Raw genomic sequence first — 22,647 nt, 5'->3', positions numbered from 1 at the left:
CACAACCAGTGGGCTGCTTTATACATGTACCAAATGTCCCTGGTCCTGGAAGACACACTTTCCTTAAAGAACTGAATACACAGTGCAGCACTTGACAAGGCTGCTTTGGGTTGGTTAAGTTCCTTTTTCTGCCAGGCCTCTATCAGACTCTCAAAAAGTCATTACATTCTAAGTATGCTTTGTGGTTTTCTGGGCTTGGGTAAGAGAGGCAAGTAAACTGGGTTCTCAGTCAGACTGATGTCAGTCTTATTGAGCATACAGTTGGCCATTGGTGCAAATCAGGTGCTATGTACATCCCCTTAACTTAGCTCTCCTTTCAGCCTGGTCTTCACAGTCTTCCTTGCACACGAGCTCAGTGCCAGAGGAGGAGTTTCCCTCTGCTCAAGGCACACAGCTTTGAGCCAGGGATTTCTCTCTGCTGAGCTCACGTGCACAGGAGAAAAGCCATCTGTCCATGATCCAAGTGCTTCAGTTAAGAATGAACTTAATTGGGGGTTACTTACAGAGGGTTTACTGCACCCCCTGACCCCCACCCCATTCTGTGCAGCTCAGGAGAGGAGGGAGTGTGAGGCTCGTTTTCTCTCTAAGCCTTTGTCTGAAAAGGAAACTCTCCCTTGATTTTTTTTTTTCCAGAAAGCAAATTCTATGCCAAACCTGTAATCAGATACAAATAGGAACAAACGCCAGAAGTGAAGACAGCCAAAGGGAGCTTTTCATCTTGAAAACAGCTTTCCCACCTGGCCACAAAGTCCCTGCATGTGCTTGGTCTGATGAGGTAGCCCTCCTTGAGTTGCCCATGAGGGCCTGCCTGGTGCTCAGATGTCAGCTGTCTTCTCTGTTTAGTCCTGGTTGTTGCTGCCTCACTTTGACCTTTCCAAAATCTTTCAGGTGAGAGGGGAGGAAAGGCATGTACGTCTTGTTCTGAAGATTTACATGCCACGTCTGCCTGAAATGGTCTGCCTGGGTGCTCTAGGAAGTAGCTCCATAGATTCCTGCCAGAACAGGCCAGCCTTGTGTGTGAAAGAGAAGGTGGTAGATACTAGCTCTTTTGAAACACCTGCTGTTAGTCTCAGCTTCTACTGTACCTCATCATAGGATCATTCACTACGTCCCAGTTAAAGCTGATTGGTGATTTTCTCTGTTGGTTTCTGCAAAGTTCTACCCATGATGTACTAATGAATCTGCAGGTTTGTGAAAAGTAGCTTTCCATTTCCTACCTACTTTAACCATTTGGGAGAGTTCAACAAGTTTTGGAGATACATTTTGGTAAACTGAAGAAAATGGCAAATGTACTTGTTGCCGCTTTATAGCCCTGATTGTGTTTGCGCATGAGAGAGGAACAAACCCCTCCTATGTGCTCTTCATCTGCAGTGAAAGGCAGCTTGTGACACCATTATTGTAAACATCAGTGAAGGGTTGCCATCTCATTTTGACTAATGAGAATATGTCACCAAGATGAATCTATGAGCACAGGCTATTGTTGATCCTGCTTGTTCACATTCCTCTATCAAGAAGGCTGCTGAACTCAAGCGTGATTGAGAGTCTCTCGAGGATGACCCTGGGCTTGGGCATCAAGTGAGAGGTCATTTTTTCCAAAGAGATGTCACCCCAAGTTAAACACTTGGAAAAGACAAGCCATGGTGATCTCTCCTGGAGCTAAAATAGAGACCTGGATTTCTTCAGTGAATGCTTGTTATGTATTTCACTCTTGAAAGTGCATAAATAAGATGCTTGTGTGAGTTGTTCTCTTTAGCTCATTTGAGGTTTCTATCGCTGCAGTATGGGTAGATGAAATGAAACTAATTGCAGACTGCTCAAGTAAAGAAAGAACTAGAAATAACACTTGCTGAGAAAGATGGGATGATGCTTTTCCCGTGTTCCTGGGATTCTTCTCTGTGTTTGTGTGTCAGAGGATGTGTGATTTCTTTATCTCTGCACTGACTCCTCGATGCAGCTTGGACATTTATGGCAAGAGGTTGTAATGGATTTGGAAGAAAAGCTGTGGTCTGCTGGCTGGTGCCTGAGGTGGTGCTTAGATTAACTCTGGCACCTTGAACCACCAGCCCCAACAAACCATGCGCTGTTTGGGTAGGCATAAATTTTTTCAACTAGGAGCTGTACATGCTCAAGAACAAAAAACTGCAACAGAGGACTTGCTGGAATGTTGTAAAAAACCTGCAGAAGTGGTCTGTTTTAAGTTGAAAATTGGGGAATGGCATAATAAAAATAAATTGTTTCTCCCCTTTTTGTATTAGAAAAGCCTCAGGCCATAAACTTCTGGAAAGAAATGGATTTTTTTTTCACCCTTCTGAATGGATCAGAGTTGCTTGACAAAAAATCATATTGTTTGTACATAAACTACAAGAGCAGCAGGGTTTGGAGTCCTATTTTTAGTGTCAGTTAGTCAACCAGCTTGGTACGCTGGGAAATTCCCAACTCCTGGCACCTAAAGGTTAGTATTATCAGCTCTCCAAGAACTGGTTTAGAAGATATTTTAGTTCCATTAACTCAGTTTGTGTTATCAGTTGTAATAATAGTAGTAAATTTATTGCTTGTATTATCTTAGCCCCTCAAAGAGCCGGCTATGACTGCTATTTTCTCTAGTTGTTGCGGAAACTTAGGGGGGTTTATTTCCACTTTAAACCTAAATTCAGCCTTTCCACTAAAATTCCCAGAAAGGATCTTTCTACCTCATGTCTTTTGAAAAGCAATCCTTTAAGACTATAATCTGTGTATATAAGGAGAATGTAGAAAAATTCTCAACTCTTAATAGATAGGACAAAAGTTACTCTGTGTAAGGAAAGCATCTCTGTAGTCAAATAAAAAATCACTGACATGTGATTAGCAATTCTGATAAGGACCAAAACCTCTGCAAGCAACTTTAAAGACAATCACAGTTTAAACCCACAGATTTTAATGCCAATAGATACCATTTGTACTGTCCTGCCATCTCAAATAACAAGATGTTCAAAATAATAACTTTGTGTATGTGGTCTTTCAAAACACATACATACCAACTGCAAGAGCAGACCTGTACCTACATACTTGCTCACATATGTTTTTCTTGGATCTTTTTATTTGCTCACAGGTTGTGACACTTGGGGGAGTTCTCATTTTCCAGCTTTTCTCTGAAACCATGATAACTGGAAACACACATGTGGGGTTTTTTTGTTTTTGGGGGGGTTTTATATCTTCCTTAAATGAAAGCTGAGATTCTTACTTAGTGACATGACTGGAAATACTGGAGCTTTTAAAAAACACTGAAAAGAAAAATAAGACAAGATAAAATCACAAGAGCTAGCTATGCTGACTCTGCTGGAATTAATGATAAAACAGTCTGACTTAGTGGGACTTACTTTTCAGTTATTTTCATTTCAGGGTAAAATTATGTTTTGAGTCACTGCAAGGTTAAAGTTACGGTTGCTGAGATGTCCTAACCTTCTTCATTAGGACTTGATAAGACTTTCTTCCCCCTAATAAAAAATGTATCAGTTCCTCTCCTCTTTATATGATAGGTGGAATAACTTCAGCACTCACAGCTTGTGAACCCTCAGCCTACAGTCAGGTGCAGTCTGTCCCTGTCTATGAACTTCCTGAAGGATATTTAGATTTTTAGTTGTTTCTTTTTGCCTGAGAATGGATTTGAGAGCATATGGATAGCTGATAATTTATTTTTTAAGGTTATTCTAAAGTTCTGTGCATAGCATGGGTCTGTGCCTTATGACTGATGCAGAGATGCCATCCCCGTAGCTTGCTGTAATCACTCTGATGATGACGGTAGTGATGGACGTGGTGAAAGTGCCCTTACTTGTAACGAGCTGCCTTGTGTCCTTTCCTTCAAACATGCAAATGGCAGTATTTTGATTGAAATTCTTCAGCTGGCAAAAAGCAGTTCTGAGCTGCATTTCTCTCTTGAAAGTGTACTCCCAGCTCAGAGGTGAATGTCCCTAGGAGCCATGTGGGTGTGTGGAGGTGAGGGCAGGTGACAAGAGGCGCCTAACACAGGCTGCTTTCCATTGCCTCTCCATTCTGTGTCCAGTTTTTTTTTATTACCTTCCCCTTCTGTACTTGTTTCTGGGATATTAAGAGTAAGTTGTGTGCTCCTGAGGCATTCGAATTGCCATGTGTATTTTGTCCAGAAAGAATTAGCTTAGTGCTTTATTTGGTGATTTGTTGGCTATGCAGCTTTCTTACTCTTTTGTACAACTTTCTGATGTGTGCCAGTTTAGCCAATCAGTTAAAAAACTATGGAGATGCAATAACGTTTTCATTGCTAAGGGTAAACTTACTGCCCTTTGTGGAGACAAATACACCAAAGCAGGCACTGCTTTTCCAGTTTAACAGGTTTAGCTGACATTACTGGTTTGCCACTGAGTTTATTATAGTTTCATAACTCACACAAGGCTGGCAGCAACTGTTTGGCTTTTCTTTCTTTGTCTGTGTAGCTGTAGTGATAGTCATCAGGGCTCTCAGCCCTGCAGATAATCTCTTCAGGGTTATCATTTACTTACAAACAGTCGTGTGAAGTATTTGTGAAAAGGCTTCTGAAGTGGTATTGCGGGTGGATGCTGCTGGGAGCTGCAGAGCAGGCAGTGTTTACACAGGGGCAGAGGATTTCTCTGCCTGGTGTGGTTCTCCTCAAGTGCTCGTATTCTGCGCTTTACACTGTTTGCCTTTTTAATGAAGTGAACTGTTTGTTTGAAATATGTGGTAGAAGGTATTTAAACAGAAACTAAAGTAAACTTTTGGGCTGTTCACATAAGCCATGCATATCTGGTTTGTGAAGTGAAGGAAAACAATTTGGCTGCAGCTTACCTCTGGGAAGGGCAGTTAGGAGCTGTTTAAATAACGAACTGAGCTGTGGCAGATGTTGCTGCAGCCTCTTACAGGCCTTCAGTGATGACTGCTGCTCATGTAGGCATTCCTCAGGATGCTGCCTCGTGGAGAACTCAAAGTTGCTGTCGTTATTTAAAAGGGGGATTTATTCATTAGCTGTGAAAACTTGGGTACATTCATATTTGATTAAAACCATCCCAATTAGACAATGGACTGTTGAGATCCAACATATGCTATTGCCTCTATAACGTCATTAGTAACCCAGAGTCCCCACTTTGAAATAAGATCGTGCCCGAGTGTGCAGACATCTGTTTCTGCCTAGCCAGATGGAGGTCAGCAACATAACTTAAACTGCTAATCCTCATTGTGGAGAGGAGAACAGGAATCTGAGGAAGGTAGAAACAAATGAACTCAGATCCTGCTCCTGGCAAAGCATCAGGTATTGATGGCAATACAATGCCTGGAACATGCTCTGCAGAGCTCTGGTAGTAAGTTTCTGCCTAACTGCAAGCAGAAGTTCAGAGAGCAAAGGAGGGCTGAGTGAAATGATACTCTTTGTGGTTAAGGCATTACAATTCGTCTCAGAGAACCTCACTGCTGTTCCTGGCTCCGCCACATTTGTGTCTAATGAGAGTGTTAGTCGGCTTCAGTACAACTTTTCTCAACAATGACTGGCAAAACGGAGACCTTGATGATGGGGAATGCTTTTCACCCCCTGCCATAACACAAAACAATTAAAAACGGTCATGTGGGGGTTCAGGAGCAGAGATTTCCAGTCCTGTCCAATAGAGACCATATGTTTCCATCCATCATTTATATTTTTTGGCGGGGAAGAAAGCACCAAGTTGGTTGGGACTACAATGCCACATCCTCCGGCATTGTTTCTCTGCTTATTCTCCTTGGGAGCAAGGGGAGTCACAACACTTCAGACTCCTTGGGCTCAGCACAGAGATTAAAACAAACAAAAAGTCCTTATACTCCCGGAGTGCAATAAATATGCTAGAATTTCAATAGGATCCAAACAAGCGACAATAGTAGCATTAAGAGCTGGCAAATCCTTTGATGTTATTGACCAGAAAACGTAGTCTCTGTCATGAACATTTAAACTTTTGACCTCCAACCTTTGTGTCAAATGGCTTTTCCATATGGAGGGTTACTATACCTCTCTTAGTACCACTGCATTTAGCAGAGCATCAAACACTTCACTGGTGGGAAACTGATGCTTAATGCATTGGAAAAGCTCCAAGATTGCCAAGGGGATGGGACTGAGGAAAACTGTCTCCTCCTCTTCTGCTGAAGGGTAATGAAGTCCCTAGTTTTCCTAGAGCCTGCTTGCATCTGAACTCTGCACATGGAAGGGAGGATTGCCTCGTGGTGGACAGGGGACAGGCATCTTAAGTTACTTTTTATTACCACCTCTTTTATGCAGTGTAACATGCAAACATACAGCTGAAAGATGGGCTTTTACAGGCTGAGGATGTCTTCATATTTGAAGACATATTTGCCACAGAGCTGAAATCTTGCAGCTCTGGCACTGCCCTGCGTGAAGTGCTGGCTAAGTGTCAGGGAAAAGGGTTTGCAGCCATCTTGGCCTTGGGGAACATACCAGGAATGCACAGAGTATGAGGGGCCATACTGGCCCGCCTGGTATCCTTTCCAAGCAATAACCAAAAGCAAATGCCCAGGGGTTAACGTAAGAACATGGCAGGTGACTCTCCTTTCCTGTTGCTCCTCTGCCAATTACACAAAATTTGCAGTCGAGGAATTTATTTGTGGTTTCAACTCTTTTGGACTCTTATTACACTTCTTTTCTGTGACTTTCCCCTGGAGGCCATTTAAATTTCCTGTGTCCATAGCCTCCTTTGTCACTTGGCTGTGTGGCAGGGAATGGTGGTCTGTGCACCTCATCCTCATTTGGCCACCTTTCCCCTCTTCTGGCTCCTCCTTTTGTCTCCTTATAGCACCCCTGGCTTCTTCTCTAGGATGTAGAGAGGAATGAAAAACAACCTCCTCTTTTGTACCTCCCTGCCCACTTAATTGTACAGAAAAACAGTCCTTTCACACTTCTCTCATATTTCTGGGTTTGTGCTCCACCTAATGCTACATTTTCTCCCGTCTTGTCCCTTAATCACCAAGCTGAAGAACACGGCTGTGCACAGGCAGCTGATGTAACTTTTTCCCTGGTCTGCCTGCACTGGAGGCTGAAGAAAGCTACGCTGTTGTACTCATCTATAGTAGTGGCAGAAGGCTCAGTCAGAGACTGAGGCTCTGTTGTGCTAAGCACTGTAGACAGGTGATGTAAAGATGGAAACTGCCCTGAAGAGTTTGCTTTTGTGCTGTTGCTATGCAGGAAAATCTTTGCTAATGCTATGGGCCGCTTTGCCCACTACCACATTTGTATGCTTCTGCCTGTTCAGGTCTCTGTTCTTCAGTTTTTCCTTTTCTCTCATTAGCAGGAAAGTTTTTCCTCATTGGTGAGGCTGGACCTACCCCACACAGTCTGTGACACTTGAGTCCTAGCTGTGAGGCTGGTGTGAGTAGGACACAGTGCGGGAGGAAGATCTCAGGAGATGCCACAGCTGGTTCTGCATTCAGGTGCCCTCTGCAGACATGTGCCCCTGCTCTGCACCTCTGGTGTGGACACAGTACTCTGCTAACTTGGGGCTGTCCTCACAGGGCATAAGGACCACGAGTGTTAATTAGGCTGAGGTTGTCTACTCTTAATTTTTGATTTGTATTTTGAAATAAGCATGTTTAGACATAACATGCCCTTCATCCCATTTTTCAGCAGTGGTGCTCACTTTAAGTGGTTGATGTAAAGGGTTGGCCACTTTGGGTAAGCAGCACTTAGTTCCCAAAGTAAGAAAAGTGTAGGCCAGATCCTGCCGTTATATCTGCAGAGAACAAGAGAGAGGGTGAAGGTGAAAATGTTGATAAGGCTTTATGAGGAACTTCCATATTCTCCCATAGAGAGCCCTTTGGTGGGGAAGAGAAATTGGGGAATACTAAAAAAAATCCTAAAAATCCAAAAAAGCGTAGTTATATCTAAAGCCGATGCTCTCATCCTATGTGTGAGTAGTAGGAAATAAAGAAATTGTCTGTAAAGAAAAATGACCTTAGTAAAAGATCATGATCAAAAGCCAAGAGAGATTAGTAAAGAACAAGCAGTTATAGGCAATCGAGCCACTCTTTTTAAGGAGTTAAAGAAATAATGGGTAGTGGGAAAAATACTGTCATTCTAGCTCTTGTTGGGACTTTTCACTAAAGAGTATCTCAGGCAGGATATCTCCATATTAACAGTGACCAGGCTGAGGCCCAGGGAAGTGACACAATTTAACTATGGCCCTTTTTGTTAACAATATTTTCCTCAAACTTGGCTTGTAAAAAGTAACTAAGATTGATTGGAATATCGACAATATGTCATTCTCAAAAATAGGCTGAATGAGCACTTAGGATAAATGTCAATAGGGCGAATTAAAGGAATTCACTGTACTTTCCATCTTCAGTAATGGTGTGAAACAAAAAGTAACCAGCATAAAAATGAAATATAGGGGAGAAACTTTCTGAGAAGATGAGGGAGGATGATAGAACATGGAGGAAGAAAACACCCTAAAGTCAAATATTTAGAAATGTCAGGAAGTAATAACCAAGAGCTGATATGTGTTGTCTTTATTTGATTTGAACAGTGCCTATTTCACCATCAGTCCCCTAGAAATGCTATGGTAGGTCACTGCCCTGTAATGAAGGTACTGTCTTGTAGTGGGAAAGTGGAACATAATGGTATTTGAGACTGTGTATGAGAAACACATACCCCTGCTGGAAAGATAAGTTTGCAGAAATATGTTTTTTGTGTTATAAATTTCTAAGGCTGCCTCCTCCTAAACTGTGTCATGTCAGCCTACATGACAACCTGATGCCCAAGAGTGCAGGGGTGACAAGCCTGTATCTCGCACAAGCTGGAAGAAACCCAGAGAGCAAAAATAAGTGATCGTGATTAATTTAGGATATAGACATAGAGATGAAAGGATGCAATAAATGCATATTACCAAGTGGTCTGATAGCACATGCAATAACTATCTGCTCATCTACAAGAGCTTAAGGAGTGTAAACACCACAGAAGGAGAGTAATTGCTAAGGATGATACAGAGAGAAGCTAAATAATTATGAATATTTGGATGAAATTTTAAAAAATCAAGTTGAACAGCAGGGAAAAAGAAATCTCTGAGTGTTCATCTGATTGTGCATCCCATAGAATCTGAACTGTTTTAATATCTAAATATAGACATAATTGATCTAATTACACATTTTCCTCTCTAATTCCTATCATGCCATAAAATACTCATCAGAGCTGCTAAGTATAACCTGTCTCCAAGTCTTTCACCCTGTGATCCAGACCTTCAGCTGCTGGAAGTCTGTTTAGCTACAGTGATTTTCATCATGCTATACTAATACCCAACTGTTTGAGGTTTGGCCTTTCAAATAGCTTTTAAGCTTGATTCTGGTGCACAGAAGAGCGCACAAGTCTCGAAAGTGTTGTTTAAACAAACCATGTTTGCAGACTGACTCACGCTGCTGCTTTATGAACTTCTAAGAATGTCACCAAAGCTTGTTGAATTACCCAACTTGTCTTTATTTGTTCCCACATCAAATCAGTAGCAATACATGGATATTTCTAGATTTTTTCCCCCGGTTTCTAGCTTTCTGTTGCCTCTCCTTAGCCACATTTACCTTTGCATCTTACGGATATTTGTCATTGCTGAGTAAATATGTGCAGCTGATAGCAGGGCATTCATATGTGTTCCTTGAGCTGTGTTGAGCCACAGGGAATGTTGTTCCCTGATGCACCTCATTCCCACTGTTCAGGAAGCCCATGTTAAACTTCTGCTTAGAAGTTCTTTAGAGCTGAGAGCCTCACTGTGAGATTTCTTCTTTAGTTCTCTTCAGTGTGGATCAAGATTTATTTTTTTTGTAATCTTTTCATTTCCTCAGTTTCCACTTTGTAGCTCACCTTCAACCACTGGAATTTGCTGTGTGTTACAGAAATGGGTATGAACCTGGTAGATAGGTACAAAATATTTGTGTATATATTGTGGTTTTGCATCCAGTTACTTACTGCACGCAGAGGAGGAAATGTTGAGGATTTGATCCTTCATACACATGTGTAATCAATGGTGGGAAGCATTCCAGAGCATCTGGGTAAAACCACTTGTATGGGGTTCTTGAGAGTTAAACATGGATGCTCATTTTGGTTCTTATAATTCTCAGGGCTGGATTTATGGGTGGTGGAGGCTGCACTGACGCATGGTAGCATGAGAAGTTGGGGGAGGAACAGCAAAACAGCAAACGCGTTGCAAGGCAGAAGCTGAATTATTTTTTAGCTCCAGAGTCCTTTGGAGGTAGGGGAGGGAGGGATTTCTTTTGTCAGCTTTCTAGCAGAGGACATTTTTTCATTTTCTTACAGAGATCACATTATTAAGTTTGTTAAGAATTGCTGCATGTGATCCAGAGGTTGTGAAAAGGATGAGCTGTGCTGTACCGGGAACCAGCTGCATTAGATGAAACAGTTATACCTCCACTTAACAGGATGATGAGGCTAAGATGTCTCATCATCATCCTCTTTTCCTGAAAGCATGGGCCAGTGTACAGATGCCGTCTATATCCACTTGCACTCCTGTTCATGAAGGTTTTCTAAGGTTGCTTATGGGATGAAGCAGGCAGTGGTTTTTGGCTAGAAGGCAGGATATTCCTGATGCATTTCTACCAATCCACTGTTTGTTCTTGGGCAAATTGTGCTGATGGTGTGCTTTGGCTTTCCTGCTCAGAAAATGTATGTCCCAGGAGGGTTGTGGGGCAGCAGTGCTGTGCCCACCCCACTCCCCAGGCAAGTTCATAACAGCGCAATCAGGGCACCACAGGGAGTCCTTCCTTCACTTACCAGTGCATCCATCCCGGTGGAAACAGTCATTTGTAAATCACTGGGCTATGATGAATCACAAATTATATTCTTAAAGAATTGGAGACTTTTCTGTCCAAGGTGTTCTGTACATGCAATATATTTATTACCCTACAAGTCTGTCTCTTACCACATTTTTTTGGGTTGGGTTTTATTTTTTTTTCCAGATGGGCAAATGGCAGGGAGCACTGGAGTCAGTTGAATGGAGTTGAGGAAGTTTAGTTAATATTCCTGAAGGCAGTCCTGCTGCTCAGACAGAGTTGCAGTGACTGGGAGGAATAATAAAGTGTTTAAACTGAAATCAATCCAGCAGTTATTTAGCCAATACCTGCAAGAAATTTGGCATATTAAAACACCTCTCAGTGCCAGCTGGTGAAATAATTTCCAACCACTTTTATTCCAGCATAACGATAACTGCTCTTCCTTCAAGTGTTTGGCATACTGGTTGTTGCAGAATTACTAAAAACAATAAACCATGTTCCCACAAGGTGTTTAAGTTTACAAACTGAAAAGTGTTAAAATGGATGGCAGGAATCTAAGATGTTCTGAAGTCTTAATTTTTGTTTTTGCAAAGGTAGAACTTATTTTTCAGCCATAACAAGAGGCGCAGAGCTGGAGCTCAGTGCTCAGTTTGTGAGGTTTGGCCTGGAACCCCCGTGGTTTATTTTTAAGATCTGTGAGCACAAACAGAAGGTAGGGAGGGGAAGTCTGATCATCATTAATACACACAGACACATGAAAGGGATGTGATCTGATGGAAAATTGTCTTTTCTCTCAATGTGTTAAATCTACTGTATGTTATCACAATTAACATTTTGTGTTACTGAAATGGAGAGGACTTGCCCATTGGAAGTTATTTTTCCTCAGTCTCCTTCTGTCCATTTCTTGGCTTTATACACTTATTTGTCTGTTTTTCCCCAGTTTTGCCATGACTACTTCTTTTTCCTGTTTAAAATCCCCTTCTCTGTGAAGTCAGATAGTGAGTTAGTCGTGTCCATATCAACAGGACTGGAAGTCACATTGGAAGCGTGTGCGTGCATGCGCACTCAGACACACGGAAAAGCCTCCTGAGATAACTGGCTGTAGCACAGCAGTGGATCAGCCTGAAAATAAGCAGTGCTTCAGATGGGAAACAGCCACACTTAAGCAGCAACCCCAGTCACCACAGGGAGACTCTTCAAAGTGCACAAAGTTAAGTGCGTGCATTAACGTGTGGCTGTGGCTCAGTCATTTTTTCTTCCTGATTAAAGCCTCTGTATAAGCATACATAGAAAACATAAATCACCCCTTTTTGAAAGAGAACTAAAAAAAACCCCAGAGACAACATGTGCTCTTATTGAGCTCTAATGCAAACTGTAATTAAACAGAAATCCAAAATAAGATCTTTGCTTGGCAACTATGAACCTAATTCTTACCATAAAACCTGGCAATACCATTAAGTTCAGATCAGTTGAAGCAAAAGTACGTGAAGAAACAGTGGTGCCCTTAGGGATTCTGCAAAGCTGAATATTAGAAAATTCTCATCTGGTGATCAGCTTGTAAACCAAAGGAAGTGTAGAAATTTTCTGGCAAACTCTTCAAAACTGTTCTGCATATTGAAAAGACATTAACAGAGAGGCTATATTTTGCCTGATACTGTATCTGTTACATCTGGTATGAAAGCTTGGTACTGCCAAGTTCAGCATCAAGATTGTGATGGATTTAAGTGGGAAGGGGATTTCACCTCACGTGAGGTTATATCTAAGATAGAATTTTGCACCTGGCTCAACTCTGACATGTAATTTGGGGAGCTGATCGTCCTAAGGACAAATGTGCTGAAACATAACAAGGGCTTCCTGTGTTGGGCTTGAGTCCTATGTTTTCTTGGCCCTGACCTCACAACACAGGTGCAGATATATCGGGGCCATACTGGGCACATTCAAGCCAATGCAGGAGTTTTGTACAGTAGCACATGTTTTCTTATGTGCTGCAAAATGCAGCCTGTCATTTCAGCAGTGTCTCCCTCAAGGGTTTGGCAGGAATCACAAGGTGCTTGAGCAAGTCAGCTAGCTGAGGGCACAGTGTTTTACTAACATTATCACCACAGCTGAACTTTCCAAATGTAGTGATCCCCTAAGTAAGTAAGGCTTATTTGAGAGACTACAGAGTGTACAGAAAAGTTATGATGAACTTCAGTGAACTTTGTAGCAGCCTAACCCCTCTGCCATTGTCTCAAGTTGTTGCACAGCACCTTTGAGCCAGCTGGCATTGTCCTTCTTCCCGCCAAGTCTCACTGTGAATTGCTGCTGACAGCTACATCTCATCAGATTTCAGTTCAGGTTTGCTGTTCAGCAGCAAGGACCATATACACCTGTCCTTTTTCCCAGTTTCTTCACCTCAATGCTGCAGCAGAGACTTAGGTTGTCAATTTTCAGCGAACAAGTTCTCTTTCAGAGAACAAATGTCTTCTTTTTTACAGTATGGGAATGATTGTAATTTGAGAGAGATGATCCTATTCACTGCTTTAAGGAAGCAAGAATGGTTCTTGAAGCAGAAATAAAAAGGCACGTTTTACACAACAAAAAGTCAGCATAAATTGATGTATTTTCCAGAAAATCTCACAGTGATAAACTGATGAGTCTGTAGCACTTCAGGCAGTTGTGTCTCCCATTTTGTTTTAAGGAGACCCTGCTAGCTGTGCAAGAGACAGGAGAGCATCTGAAGGAAGCTTGCAGTGGTAGGCAGCAGAGAATTCAGGAGGAGGCAACAGCTAGCAAATTCAGTAATGCACGAGGAACGTGTTCAAGTGTATTTCCAGTGCCTTAGCATGTCCTTACAAGTTCTTGAAAATAATGGAATTTAAGCACAGAATCAGGTACTTCTAATGAATTGGAACTAAGGGCTGCAAATACACAGGCAGTATCTGCTTACGTACTGTACACTTACGTCAGGGAGTCTCTGCAAGGATATAATTGGTCCAGGAATTCACAGTTGCATTTGGCTGTTTGTAAGAAAACTGCCTGGCATATACTGTGGTAGTTTGCATCTTACCCAGAATTTTTATGAAGATAATAAATAATTTCCCTAACAGAAGAGGAAGTCATATTTTGTTGATTTATTTTGGTGACGGTAACAGTTTTTGCTAAGGGTAAGAGTTTTGTTCCTCGTAGTTTAAATGAGAAACATAAAAGCATAGTCAGAGCAGGTATCTTGTCTTTTACACTGAGCTTTCTAGATAGGTAGAGCATCTCACACAAATGACCAGGAGTCAGATAGGTTCAGATTCAGTTCTAGCCTGAGTAGTCTCATTCTTTACTCAGCTACAGCATAAATAATTGTGGCAGAAGCGCCTTTAATATTCTGATGGTGCCTTTAATGAAATAGTTACTGGATGGGAGATGAAAAAGCAATGTGAAACTGGCTACAGCCTCAGTTACTGCTTTCTAAACTCCTTATTATGTATTTCCATATAAATACACGTCAACCGATTACATTTTTATGCAGTTTCAAGTAGGTTCCAAGTGAAACCCTGGACGATGGGTGCTTTGGCAGCTCTGTGTTTGATCTAAGAGTCTTTCCATATAAATATTCAATGCTTTTCAAAGTGGAGGGGTTTTGGGCCCCCAAGCATGTAGAATGTACAAGCTACTTTTGTGCTGAGGGCTGACCCAAACACAGGAGAATTTGAATTTCATCCGTAAAATTGACTCCACCAGTTCTGTAGTTCTGTACATTATTCTCCCTTGTCTCTCATTTAGCATGTTAGCCTGCTGACAGTAGAGTACACAGCACTTAGCAGGTGGTTTGTGGAACCATCAGTCAGGAAATTGTATGATAAATAGGAGGTAGCCAGGTTTAGTGGCACTTCATTCTACTTCAGCAGTTTTAGCCTGACTTTGGAAAAGTCATCATGTGGTTTTTCTTAAGGGTTGCAACAGGAGATGGCTACAATGTAGTAACTTACTATACATACACTTGAGTTATGATGTTCACCAGCTGCATTGCTCATGTGTAAATAATAAACTGTGAGATGGATAATTATGTTGGGTTTGATATGCAGCTCTACTCCTGCTGATGGAGACAGGTCCCTCTGCCATGATGGAGTACGGCTGTTTCCCAGATGGAAACTACAAACAAGAAGCAACCCAGATATACAAAAGAGCTTAATGTGAGAGGACTCAGAAAGATGTTCTTCGAGATTTATAGCCCATGTGTAAATACAACTTGTTGGTGCTCTGCACAGGCCCCACAAAGGAGAATACCCTTTTTGGATTGTTTAATTCTGAGTTTCCATTTCCCAGATAGAGGAAGGTAGATTTTACATTCGGTAGGGTTCAAATGGTGTTTCACTACTAATTACTGGAACTGATTTTAATGGGTATGTGCTCAGGCTGGGTGAGGATGGGACAGTGGAGGCTTGGCACCCTGAGTGGGATTGCTTGTTTTGGCCAGGTGAACTACATCCTGTCTGACGTGTGTGGATAAGAAAGTCTCTGTGGATTTACCTGTGCTTCCCAGACTCACTCTCTTGAGACATATAGGGCAGAGAAAGATTTACTTGTGCATCTATGAGGTTGCAAGTGAATTCCTTTTTGCTGAAAAAATGGTGCTAGATTTGTATAGTAAAATACCAGACACCTGCTTTTAAACCTTCTCCCTTAGGCTTACAATGTTGTAGTCAAATACCAGCAAAGCAGGGAAGAGGGCAGGCAGGGAGATGTGCTAAAACATACTTCTCATGCTCCTTTTCCCCTTCACCTTGGCGTATGTTGAGGAATGTGTTTCAGGAGGTGGCAGCAAGCAGCTACCCCATAGACAGTGACAGTGTATTCCTAGTCATCTGTGACCCGGTTTTTACTCCCATGAGTGCTCGTCTTGGGGAATAAAGCTTGTAATAGGTTGCATGCCAAGGTCCAGTTGGTACAGCAGAACCAGAATTAAAGCTACCATGAGTTTGAGCTTCCTGTTTACATCATAAGCCACAATTGTTTTTCATTTACGGTGCCTAAGCCCTGAGTCAGTAAATGGCAGAAATGAACTGTGGTGTTTCACAAAATCAAGCCATGAAACGGGACAGGCTTTGTCAGGTGTTTCCAGATTTTCTTGAAATACTGGGAATATTTCCTCAGAAATAACATGATTTACCCTTCATCCCCTGTGTTTACTCCCTTAGGGCAATGAGGTTTGTTCCTGTAGTTGTTCTCTAACTTCAAAACATAATAGTAAACCAACTCAGCTTTTTACAAACACCATAAGGAAAAATTATTTGTTTTAACCATCTCTAGCTGGCACCAGGGAAATGCTTTCACAAATAATGTAATCTAAGAGGAGGTTTACATTTTCCTGAATAGGAAGGGCAGGACATATAAAGAAAACATACCTTCAAGAGTCAGTGGGCAAAACTGAAATAGGCTCAGTTTTACTGCCAGGGCATAATTAAGGTTTTCTTTCTTTATAGAAGCATTTTAGTAAATCCATGACATGACCTAATGTCTGTACTTCTCAGCTTTTGGTGTTGGATAAACACATGACTTCATCCAAAGTGGTAATTGGGTAATAATTGTGCAGGATCAGTTTGTTTCATGCTGCTAGAGATGCTTAGCACCTCACTTGAATTTTGAGCATTTGGGAGGCAGCAGTGAGCAGCATCTTGAGGCACACAAATTGCACCGGTGTGCTGCGGAGGAGAGCTCTGGTCTGTGTGCATTGTGCCCTCCGAAGCTGGGAAGCAATCCAGCTGCAGAAGCACTGCGGAGGGCGGGCATGTGCTTGGCCCTTCAGGGCAGAGCCCATGGGGGCATCAGAGCCACATTCCCCCTTTTGTAAGCCTTGTCTCTGAGGCTCTCTGGAAACAGTGGGGAACAGGAGTCCTGACAGCTGCAAAATCCCCCATCCTGTGAAAACTTTGGAGGAGATAGAGCAGGGGGGCTTACTGCAGCCATGAGTCCCTGGGTCTCGAGCCATAGGGACAAAAAAAGCATCCTTCCTTTTAAGAGCTGTGCATGAAATGAGTCTCCCTGTCCTTGTGCACATTCCTACATGTTTGGCCACTGGTGTGGTGCAGTTAAACATCTCCAATATGGTCTTTCCCAGTTGCATTTCCCTTTTAACATCATTGTCTGATTTACTCCAGTTTTACTTATATTTCTCAGCATGTCACTTCAGTTTGGCTTTCTGTTGTATGAACATCTGTTGTTGTGTGTACATCTCTGAGGATATACTTTTTTTATTGTATTGTATTCTCTGCTTAGGCTTTTCGTCCCGGGATGATTTTTTTTCTTGTTTTAATAAAAAATAAATCAGGAATGCTTATGAAAGCCTTGATGGTCCTTTTGATCTGACACTTCACATATGGGCACATAATTATTTATTAAAGACTTTCTTTACATCCCTTTCCATTTAAGCTATAAAAAGAGAATATTAAAATTAGTAAATACATATTCATGCAAACACTGTGGGCCAAGATCTTCTCTCCAACAGACTGACTGACAGCATCAGGGAAGGAGATTGTGACCCACAAATCGTTGTACTGTTAACATGTGCTTTTCAATATCTGTTCTCTCTTTATGAATGTTGTTTTTAAAGAGTCGTTGGAGATTCTCAGGTCTGGAAACGTTGCTTTTTTTTTTCCAGATCCGCCTCACCTCTTTCCAGCATTCCACCCTCCTGTGCCAATTGATGCAAGACATCATGAGGGACGCTACCATTATGAACCATCTCCCATTCCTCCTCTGCATGTGTGAGTATTCAGTGATATTCATTGTGTATTTCCCCTTGATTCTGCTGCCTCAAAGAAGGAACCTTTGCAGTGGTTGAAACCATGCACCTGGAACACTTTTCTAGTCTTGCCAGAGAGTGAGATTTACTTTTGGAAAGCATCAAGGTTATCTGTTCATGAAGCAAAACCCATGCTGGTACTTGAGGAATTCTTGTTATGATAGGTGGCTGGCAAGTGTTACCTATGTGTTTTGCTGATGTTTATTTGTGTTATGTAATTCTATAAATACTAATTTAAAAGGTGTTCAGCCCTGTGAAATACAGCCAGACAAACATGTATTTTAATATGTCTGTATTAAGCTTGGTATTCTTCATAGCTAAAATTTCCTCTCATGCCAAAGGTTGTTTTTTTTTTCCTTGTGACTGCTATGAACCATAATGAAATTTTTGGTAAATTTTCATAGTCCCTGTTGTGTGTGCATACAGGCAATTGGTTGATTGATGGGAATGTCACCCAAACAAAATGGCAAATGTGATAGAGCACATGGTTTACACAAAGATAAAAGAAATGAATACCAGTGATAACATGCATTAGAAAAGGGTGGTGGTGGTGAAATCCTGTAGAAATAAATATTATCTTACCCTGTATGGGGAGACGGATATCAGCATTGCAGGATAAACCAGTTGTTTTGTCCAGAAAACTGCTATAATATACCATTAAAAATGGAGCCGAAAAGCAAGGCTTGGTACTTCGCTAAAAGGCTTGATGTATATATTTAATCATATCTAATAATCACCTCTCATACTGAGAAACTAGAAGAAGAAAAGAACAAGTAATACTTTGAAGAATAATGCTAGTTGTTTAGATGGCAGATTGCTTTGCCATGGCTATTAGTTACAGCTGTGTAATTACATATATGCAGAAGAAAAATGAAGTTGTTTTAAAACAAGTCCTCCTCTGTGAGCAGAATTAATTGATATTAACAATCCTAACTACATGCCCAAGTACACACACAATATTTTACTAACAGTTTTTTTGGGTCAGTCTTCTATTACTGAATTGTAATTTCAGAGCAAATTTGCCTGGAGGTAAGTAATAAATCTGTGTTGCAGTCTTCTCGGGCATTAGAGGAAAAGTGGGTATTTATAGAAAGAGAGAGTAGATAAATTCGTGATTTATTCCTTAGGGTTCCTCTGATGCATCACCATTTACACCACAATCAACCACATCATAAAATAAACACATGCCTAAATTTGCTGCTAAAAACTGTTGTAAGCTGAAGGCAGCAGGCTCAGAGAGGGTCATTACAGGATCATCCTAGATTTTGCATTGCAGTCAATATTCTGCCTGGATGTTTTTGGGAGCTGGGGCAGATGATCCTGCTCATTATGAAGTTAGTGGGGAATTTGGCTTTCTCTGTTGTGAGGCAAATGGGGAAAGGAGCCCCGGGAAGGGTTTTAACCTGCATCAGCAGACAACTATCCAAGACCCAGGTACTGCCTGCGAGCCTTCAAAGAGGCTTCAGGAATCCTGTGCCATGTGGGACTCAGGCTGTGTTTGCTGACCTGAGCCATCCCTGAAGCCTCAGTCCCATGAACCCAGTCCATAGCATGACACATCCATGACACCCCCTGTCCACAGCCAGGGCTTCTGGGTGGATAGACTTTGGGTGACAGTGGGAAACTGGGACTAGCAGCCTACACTGCTGTTGGTTCTGCTGTTGGTTCCAGGGTTTCTGTAAGAGCCCCAAAAGATGTTGGAAAAACCTGTTTCATACCTGGCATTCAGGGGTAGTCCTCTCTGAACCCAAAATTGATGCTTCTTCTATGGAAAGATACCCCGCTGTGTGAGAGGCCCTGCAGAGGCTTGTTAGAGATGAGGATTTCTTAGTGTGATGTGATATGACGACAGGCAGCTGCTTTAGAAATACACTCTGATATCAGCCCAAGCTTTAAGCTTAAAATTTTGTTCATACTGGCCATTTACTTTTCCTTTAACATCTGTTAATTCTTCTGCTCATTTGGTTTGTGTCACCGTTGGAATGATGAGCTGTAGTGGACCCTTGGAGCTGTTGTGGTTGGTGTAATTAAATATAAATAGGCAATTAAGCAACGTAAAAAAAAATTGGTTGGACTCCAACAGCTTCTTTTTGGATGTTGAGGTTTGTCATGCTTCTGCAGTTTTCAGGAGTATGTTTTAGTGTATATATATATGAGCTAGGTACCCAGTGGTTTTCTTGCAAGTTTTACTGAGCCTGGTATGAGTATCACTTAGGAATGATCTCATTTAGGATCACCTGGGATCGTTTGGAGCCACTACTTGAACTGCTATCCTAGCAGCCGTTATAAAAAAAGAAGGAAAAAAACCCGAAGTAAGAACTGGATTGAGAAGGTATTTGAGAATTCTTAGAAAAAATAGCAAGAACACCAGTCAGGATGCAAATGTTTACCCACAGCTTCATCAATGACTTCATTGTATGAGTGGTTTTCTCCTCAGCTTCACAATACTCTCAAAAGTGTGTATGTAATATAAATTAAAAAAAAAAGACAAAAAGTTGGCATGATTCCACTTATCCAAGCTTCTAGAAATATGTTCCAGAGCCTTGTCAAACCTTAGTGGAATTAGTTTAGGTATAAAACAAGTGCAGAAGAATGTGAAGAGGGCCTCATCTGAATGATAACTACAGTGTCTGCCCATAATTTTGAACAATGCCCAAGTGAAAAAGAAAAAAGAAAGGAGGAATTTTAGAGTTGTTACAGGGCTCTTATGTACTTGCAGCTCTAAAAAAGGTATATGTATTTATATATATATTTCTTATAGTTTAATTGCTGATGGTCAGAACTGTTTTATCCCAAATTTCAGCCTGGAGCCAATTTTTATAATTTGAGTTATAAACCCCTAAAGTAAGGGTTTATGTTTATGATGGAATTGCTGACAGATGCTTATGTATAGTAGGACTAGCAGGCATTGCTGTAATTATGCTATCGTATCCTATCATTAAAGATTTCAATTGAAAGAGGTTTATAAATTGCTCTTCCTCTTAGATAAACCACCCTACATTAAGGCATCAACGATATGGTGCAGAATTAAATTAAAATCTCATAAAATGAAATATGTTCTGTATTAGCTGTTTGACACTTAATTTGCCTCTGAATGAGTAGAGGAAATCACAAATTAACCTGCCTTTGTTTTTCCAGCCATGGCTTATTAGGTGTTAGAACAACTGCAATTACAGCCCAATAATAACCCCGAACCCTTATGAATATGTACTGAAATGTGTCACTTCGTGTTACCAAAACCTGTTTGTTAGGACTGTGTAGTTATCCTGGAATTTCTACAGTACATCTTTGATTATACTTCAGAGAAGATGTATGAAACTTAAGTTGTTCTTCAGTGGCAGTGTATGAATAGCAAAATCAAAGCTGGAGCTTGTGTTTCCATTTTTTTTTCAAATTCCAGGCATGAATCTTAGTTTAAAAAAAAATAAATCCAGTAAATTGTAATTCCGTTTTGCTGCTTTCCATTGAACTAGCAAGTTAAATTACTTGATAAACATCAGATGATTAAAGGAAAGCACCAGAAGCATAGCTTTAGTAATCCCACTCCTTGCTTTGCTTTTAGTTGCTGTTTTTGTCTAGTCTTTCCTAATTTTCAAAATTGATTTCTAAAGTCTGGTACTAAAGCAGGAGCTGAAGCTCAACTAAGTTTTGGTCCTTGACATTTGCTAGGTCATCCATTAGAGTGTGATATCTTCTGTGGTTGGTGTGCAGTCAGTCAAAATCATGCTGCTAATGAGGGTGTTTATTTGAAATTAGTGCTCTGACTGTGCTATTTTTCTTACTCCTCAAGAACCAAATCACAATTTATTATTGGCTAACTTTTCCAGTTACTTGATGTCTTTGTTGACGTTGTCTTTGTTGGAATGAAAGTTGTAGGCAGTGAGCCAAGAAAGAATAAGGATGTCTTGTCTATTTTTATGACAATGCAGTTGTAAATAATTTTATAATCCCACAACTTTTAAAATCTGATTTAGCCAGGATTAGAGTTTTCATTTCTTATATTAACAAAAAAAGCACCTAAGGCAGAGGCAAACTTCTACTGGTGGACTTAAATCCCACAATTTAGGAACCTACCATTCTTGGTCATTCATTTATTCTCGTGCTTTAACCAAGTTGCATTAATAGGTTGGTCCCAATCTGCTTAATTTCAAAGTTGGATTGGAGAGCATTTGAAGGTGACCTCTCCTGATATTTCCAGGCACGGTTACCGTGGCTGTGAAGGAAATGCAGTCCTGCAGAGATGAGGCAGGGGACATCAGTCAGGTGGCAAAATCAGGAATGGCTCCAGGGTAATGGCCTGTGTACGTCTCAGAGTGGTTAAGGCAGGTGTTGCAGGAGGCCAGTAGGAAGTTAAAGTTTCAGGACTGAAGGTACTACAAGATGCATCATGAATCCATTTGGTCTCCGTCTCTTCCTGTTGCCATCCCATTTTACCTTAGCTCTGTATTGCAGGTAAGGAAGCGTGAGCAGGTAAACATAAGGGAAGGTGTCCTGATAATACCCATACACTTGTGGGGGCTGCCCTCACAAGGAGGAAATTAAGGTAAAGCTGGTGTATTGTAGCTTCCTAGGATCAATGATAATACAAGATCTGCTTTTTCCTAACTGTTGATTGAGACTAGTGGCACTGGAGTTTGGCGGTCTTACACCGTGAAATGATGCAAGTGCAGGTAATTCTTCATGAGCCTAACAGGAATGCCTTGAACAGATACTTTGAGCTTTGTCAATGCTCCAGTACTAAACCAAAGCATGTGTTTTGCTTTCAAGTGACCTTCAAGTTGATAAAAAGAGAGTCCGATTCTTAGATATGTTATTTTGTATCTAATTTATACGCGAATCAGTTACACAAGGGTGAAAAAGAAAGGGAAAGAGAAAGGGAAAGAGGAAGGGGAAGGTTTGGGAAGGTTTGGGAAGGGAAGGTTTGGGAAGGGAAGGTTTGGGAAGGTTTGGAAATTTCAGGAAATGTCAGGAAATTTCAGGAAAGGAAAGGAAGGGGAAGGGGAGGAGAGGAAAGGAAAGGAAAGGAAAGGAAAGGAAAGGAAAGGAAAGGAAAGGAAAGGAAAGGAAAGGAAAGGAAAGGAAAGGAAAGGAAAGGAAAGGAA

The 22,647-nt window shown here is 41.2% G+C and overlaps 1 protein-coding gene across 3 annotated transcripts in view; it reads left to right on the top strand.

The window, feature by feature from the left end:
* Positions 1-22,647, top strand: part of GLI3 (GLI family zinc finger 3) — a 210,545-nt gene that overhangs the window by 94,915 nt on the left and 92,983 nt on the right. For all 3 annotated transcript variants that reach the window (XM_018075744.1, XM_018075746.1, XM_018075745.1), the window contains one exon: positions 17,402-17,507. In XM_018075744.1, the coding sequence (XP_017931233.1) occupies positions 17,402-17,507 (106 nt within the window). The remainder of the gene's footprint in view (positions 1-17,401; positions 17,508-22,647) is intronic.

The sequence above is a fragment of the Manacus vitellinus genome, unplaced genomic scaffold, assembly GCF_001715985.3.
Source record: "Manacus vitellinus isolate BGI_N305 unplaced genomic scaffold, ASM171598v3 scaffold_3_pilon, whole genome shotgun sequence".
Classification (NCBI taxonomy): Eukaryota; Metazoa; Chordata; class Aves; order Passeriformes; family Pipridae; genus Manacus; species Manacus vitellinus.
Note: the sequence above shows the minus strand (reverse complement) of the source record. Positions and strands in the feature narration are given on the sequence as shown.